The sequence below is a fragment of the Carcharodon carcharias genome, chromosome 21, assembly GCF_017639515.1.
Source record: "Carcharodon carcharias isolate sCarCar2 chromosome 21, sCarCar2.pri, whole genome shotgun sequence".
Lineage (NCBI taxonomy): Eukaryota > Metazoa > Chordata > Chondrichthyes > Lamniformes > Lamnidae > Carcharodon > Carcharodon carcharias.
Genome location: NC_054487.1, coordinates 64,706,081 through 64,712,080, shown reverse-complemented (window position 1 = coordinate 64,712,080; position 6,000 = coordinate 64,706,081). Strand labels below are relative to the sequence as shown.

General features: G+C 40.2%; 1 protein-coding gene across 1 annotated transcript in view; it reads left to right on the top strand.

Moving 5' to 3' along the window:
• Positions 1-300: 300 nt before the first annotated feature.
• ppfia2 (PTPRF interacting protein alpha 2) overlaps positions 301-6,000 on the top strand; it is a 647,479-nt gene continuing 641,779 nt past the window's right edge. Inside the window, exon 1 of the mRNA XM_041215777.1 lies at positions 301-540. Within this exon, the coding sequence (XP_041071711.1) occupies positions 301-540 (240 nt within the window). The remainder of the gene's footprint in view (positions 541-6,000) is intronic.

Genomic DNA, 6,000 nt, shown 5'->3' with positions numbered 1-6,000 from the left:
GTTGTCATTGTTCATTTCTGAAGAGAGAAAAAGGACCTAGAGAGTTTTTTTTTCAATTTAAATTTAAAATATAAATAATAAAAAAGGGGGTGGGGCATCAAGTGACGGGAGGCGACAGAGCTGCTAAAATGCTATTTGGACGGAGAGGAGGAATGGCGAGCTGAACTGTATACCCTTTGGTGTCAGTGTCTGCGCTTGTGTGTGGCCCGTGGACCTTGATTTTGGTTTGATCCTGTTTGTTTTCGACTGGAAGCTGCTTTGCCCGGCCGCCAGCCGGAGAGGCTCGGACTCGGCACCACCATGATGTGTGAGGTGATGCCCACTATCAGCGAGGACACCCTCAGCCAGAGGGGCTCACAGAGCAGCTCGGAGGACTCCAATTTCGAGCAGCTGATGGTCAACATGCTGGACGAACGGGACCGGCTGCTCGACACCCTCCGGGAGACCCAGGAGAGCTTAGCGCTGGCACAAGGCAAACTCCAGGATGTCATCTACGACAGGGACTCTCTGCAGCGCCAGCTTAACTCTGCACTGCCCCAGGTAGGCGCCTCCGACTTCTGAAAGCAATGCTAAGAATCACTGACAGCAACGTACATTATTGCAACTGTAGAGCCATCTTTCTGCCTCTCGATTTTTTTTTGGCGTAAAGATTTTATATTTTTGTCATTACTTTTACCACCAGGTGCACCCAGATGTTTGGCATTAGGTTTTCTGAAGTGGGTACATGTTGTGATACATTTGGCTGCTGTGCAGTAAACATTCAATTTATCAATACCGTGTAGTTTGACAGATGTATCGCGCGATTATCTGTGCAATGGTTTGAAGGGGGAAATTGATGAACGAAAGGTAGCCAATCTATTAATTTTAAATTGCATTTCTGTTAGGGATATAAAATCTAGTTCCTAGTCTGGTTCACTGTGAATTTTTTTTCGTAAACAAACTAACTGCTATTTTTCAAAACAAATTCATAATCCAATATTCACTAAATTAATAATCTAAAATTTAACAAATAATTACATTATATATCAATAGATTGTGTTTAATGAATATGAAATTATTGTCAAAGTTCAGAGTTTATATTAGTGAAAAATAGTTCTTAAAAGCTGTGCATGTATAAACTATTAGACTGTTCAAAATGTTAAGTTAAGCAATGACCAAGTTTTCACTTTTTAATGATAAACTACCATATAAATTATGTTATGATAAAATATTAGACTGTGGTTCCTATAATTTTGTAGAATTCTCATGTAGCTGTTTTATGGTAATCCTGTGCAAAAGTGATAAGCATATAGAGAACAAAACCTATTATATCTGTGATTTTGAACTCATTGTCATTGTTATAACTAAACAGTAGTAATGTATTTAAAAGGGAGATGGTCAAAGCTGAAATCAATATTTAGATGCTGAAAGATTCAAAGCATTGCTATAGATGCTTTACATAGTCAGTGTCTTATCTTGAGGTATCTAAAAAATATTAAGAAAAGGAACCCAGTCATGAATGTTTTATTAAAGTTTAGAACTTAACAGCAAGGCAGATTAGTGTCTAGAGTGTACATCTAATTGGCATGAGTCTTTTTGAAGAGGAAAATGGATTTGAAAAGATGTACAACTGAAATTTAGAATTTAGGGAAGAATTAGATTTAAAATCATTGAGATGTATTATTAAATGAAACCAAAAAATGCACAATTTTATTTATTTTATACCCATGGACTTTTACGTGTGCTAAAGTATTGAAACAGCATTGTATAAAATAAGGATTGCAAGTAGCATGGTTGTATTTCAGTATAGTATTGCTGTTGTGAGCCATATTTTCATGTATCACATTTCTTTCTATATCCTTTAGTTTACCTTTTTAAATTTAATATGTATTTAGTGAGTCATATGTCCATTTTTTAAACTAGTATGGATTGTTTATTTTCACACCAATTGTCTTGCCAATTGTAACCTAGATTTTGATGGAATTTTAGGTCATATTTGAATTTCCCTATTATATATGTGTGCAGAAGAGGTGATCAAGGATGATACATGTGCAAAAATCTGTACTTGTGGCATTGGTGATGTATTCACTGGCAGGTTGGGAATCCTTCCTCTTCTTTCTATTGTGCAGTTATGTATTCAAAGGCCTGGGTTAATAATCCAGAGAGCGAGAGTAAAAATCCAATCAGGATAGTTTGAGTATTAGCATTCAATGTAAAAAAAAGTTAAAAAGTTGGTTTCAGTAAAAGTGACCATGAAGCTGTTGGATTTTTAGAAACCAGAACTGGCACACGAATGGGAAGGAAATTTGCTTTCCTTACCTGGTCTGTTCTATATATGACTCTAATCCTACAGGACCATGATTGACTCTTAACTGCCCTGGGAATTAACCCAGCAAGCCACTGACAACAGCAGTTGAAGAAGCAGCCCGCCACCAACTTCTCAGGGGCAGGCAATAATGCTGGCCTTGACAATAATGCTCACATCCTAAGAATGAAATTAAAAGGTTGCCATCTCTGGTCTTTTGAAGTGTGCAAGTGGCAATACACCAGCCTGACTGTCCATGGTGGTGCAGTCCCAATCCACAGCATGATTGAACATATTTTATTGCGTGTGTTTCCAGCCTATTTGTGCTGACTTCCCTTCTTAAATTTGTCATCCTTGAGTTTGCCAGAAAGAACTGATTCTCATCAATTTTCAACACATGGCTGATTCAGGACAGTTGTGGCTTTATCAGCATCACCTCAGTGTTCATACCAGAATTTAAGTGGGTACTTTGTTCTGTCATTTGATGTTTAGGATTGCAGGATTATATAGAGTTAGCATCCTGGAATATATCAAATTCTTTGAGAAGCTTTCTGTGGTAGATCCAAGGCTTATGGTTACACAAAAATTGGCAGGGGGATGGGATCCTGAAAAGTAGTTCAGAGGAGAGAGAAGCTGAGATGGAATTAAAAGTTAAAATGCTAGTAAGTGAGTCTGGAAGGCAGAAGAAACATAGACAAGGTAAGAAAGAAGTGAGTTAGCAAGGCTAAATGGAATATATTTTAATGCAAGCAGCCAGAAGAATAAGACAGATGAGCTGAGGGCACAGATAGACATGTGGGAGTATGATATCGTATCTATGACCGAGACTTGGCTAAAAGAAGGGCAGGATTGGCAGCTCAACATTCCTGGTTATAGGGTATTCAGACAAGATAGAGAGGGGGATAGAAGAGGAGTGGGGGTTGCAATGTTGATCAAGGAATCAATTATAGCAGTGAGGAGGGATGATATCTTGGAAGGATCATCAAATGAGGCCGTATGGGTAGAAGTAAAAAACAAAAAAGAGGCAAACATGCTGTTGGGTGTGTACTATAGGCCCCCAAACAGTCAGGGAGAGATAGAGGATCAAATATGTAATCAAATTTCAGAGAAGTGTAAGAATAATAAGTCAGTAATAGTAAGGGATTTTAACTACCCAATTATTAACTGGGATAGTTTTAGTGTATAAGGTAGGGAGTGAGTAAGATTCTTAAGTTGCACCCAGGAGAATTTTTTTTACTTGGAAAGCCCAACAAGGGAGGGGGAAATTCTGAACCTAATATTCAGAAATGAGCCTGGGCGCGTGGAAGGTGTATTTAAAAGAGAGCAATTTGGAGATAGTGACCATAACTCAGTTAGATTTAGGATAGTTATGGAAAATGATAAAGTTGGGCCAGGAATAAAAGTTCTAAACTGGGGAAAGGCTAATTTTACTAAGATGAGATATGATTTGGCCCAAGTAGAGTAGCTACTTGCAGATAAAACTGTGTCAGAGCAATGGAAGGTATTCAAGGAGCAAGTAGCGAGAGTACAGGGCAAATATGTTCCCATAAAGACAAATAGGGGGAAACAAGTCCAGAGAACCCTGGATGTCAAGGGACATAAAGGTTAGGATTAAGAAAAAAAGAGAAGTTTGTGGCAGATACTGGGGGCTCAAGATGGCAGAGTCCCTAGAGAAGTATAAAAAGTGCAAGAGGGAACTTAAAAAGGAAATTACGAAAGCTAAGAGAGTGCATGAGAAAGAATTGGTGTGTAGGATAAAGGAAAACCCATAGGGTTTTTAAAAAATATATATAAAAAGCAAGAGAATAACTAGGGACAAAGTAGGGCCAATTAAGTACCATAGAGGTAATCTGTGTATGGACTCGGAAGACGTGGGTACAGTCCTCAATGAATACTTTGCGTCGTTCGTCACAATGGAAAAGGACAACACAGGTATAGACATCAGGTTGGAGGACTGTGAATTATTAGAGGAAATTAACAAAGAGAGAGAGGAGGTACTAGTGGGTTTAATGACCTTAAAAGTGGATAAATCCACAGGCGAGGATGAGATGTATCCCAAGCTATCGAGGGAGGCAAGGGAAGAGATATCAGGGGCCCTGGCAGTAATTTTAAAATCTCTCTGGCCACAGGTGAGGTGCCAGAGGACTGGATGACTGCTAGAATTGCCCCATTATTAAAAAAGGGAGGAAGGGAGAGACCAGGAAATTACAGGCCAGTCAGTCTAACCTCGGTGGCAGGGAAATTACGAGAAAGAATTCTGAGGGACAGAATATACCTGCACTTGGAGAGACATGGATTAATCAGGGATAGTTAGCATGGATTTGTTAAGGGAAGGTCTTGTTTAACAAATTTGATCGAATTTTTTGAGGAGGTAACCAGGAGTGTTTATGAGGTTAATGCATTTGATATGGTTTACATGGACTTTAGCAAGGCTTTTGGTAAGGTCCCTCATGGCAGACCAGTCAAGAAAGTAAGAGCCCATGGGATCCAAGGCAAAGTCGCATGTTGGATCTAAAATTGACTGAGAGGCAAGAAGCAGAGGGTGATGGTAGAGGAATGTTTCTGTGACTGGAAGTTTGTTTCCATTGGGGTTCTGCAGGGCTCAGCGCTGGTGCCCTTGCTGTTTGTGGTGTACATAAATGATTTGGATTTAAATGTAGGGGGTATGATCAAGAAGTTCAGAGATGACATGAAAATTGGTAGGGTGGTAAATAGTGAAGAGGATAGCTGTAAACTGCAGGAGGATATCAATGGATTGGTCAGGTGGGCAGAGCAGTGGCAAATGCAATTCAACTTGGAAAAGTGTGAGGTAATGCACTTGGGGAGGGCTAACAAGGCAAGGGATTACACTGAATGGTAGACTCATAGACTCATAGACATTTACAGCACAGAAGGAAGCCATTCAGCCCATTGTGTCCATGGCAGTCAACAAAGATCTGACAACATTAATCCCATTTTTTAGCACTTGACCCGTAGCCTTGGAGGCTGTGGCAATGCAAGTGAATACCTAAATACTCCTCAAATGTTATGTAAAATGAGCGTTTCTGACTCAACCACCCTTTCAGGCAGTGAGTTCTAGACCCACCACCCTCTGGATGAAAAAAACTCCCCTCAACTCCCCTCTTAGCATTCTACCCCTTACTTTAATTCTATGCCCCCTAGTTTTTGACCCTACTACAAATGGAAAAAGTGCTTTCCAATCCACTCTATCTATGCCCCTCATAATCTTATACACTCCTATCAGGTTTCCTCTCTACCTTCACTGCTCCAAGGAAAACAACCCCAGCTTATCCAATCTTTCCTCATAGCTCAGACCCTCCAGTCCAGGCAGCATCCTGACATCCTGTTAAATCTCCTCTGCACCCTCTTCAGTGCAATCACATCCTTCCTGTAATGTGGTGACCAGAACTGCATGCAGTACACCAGTTGTGGCCTTACCAGTGTTTTATACAATTCCAGCATAACCTCTTGTATTCTATGCCTCGGCCAATAAAGGCAAGTATCCCATATGCCTTCTTATCTACCTTAACTACCTGCCCTGCTACCCTCAGGGATCTGTGGATATGCATACCAAGGTCCCTCTGATCTTCAGAACTTTCCAGGGTCCTACCATTCATAATGTAATCCCTTGCCTTGATAGCTCTCTGCTAGTGCATTACCTCACACTTTTCCAGGTTGAATTCCATTTGCCTCTGCTCTGCCCACCTGAATAGTCT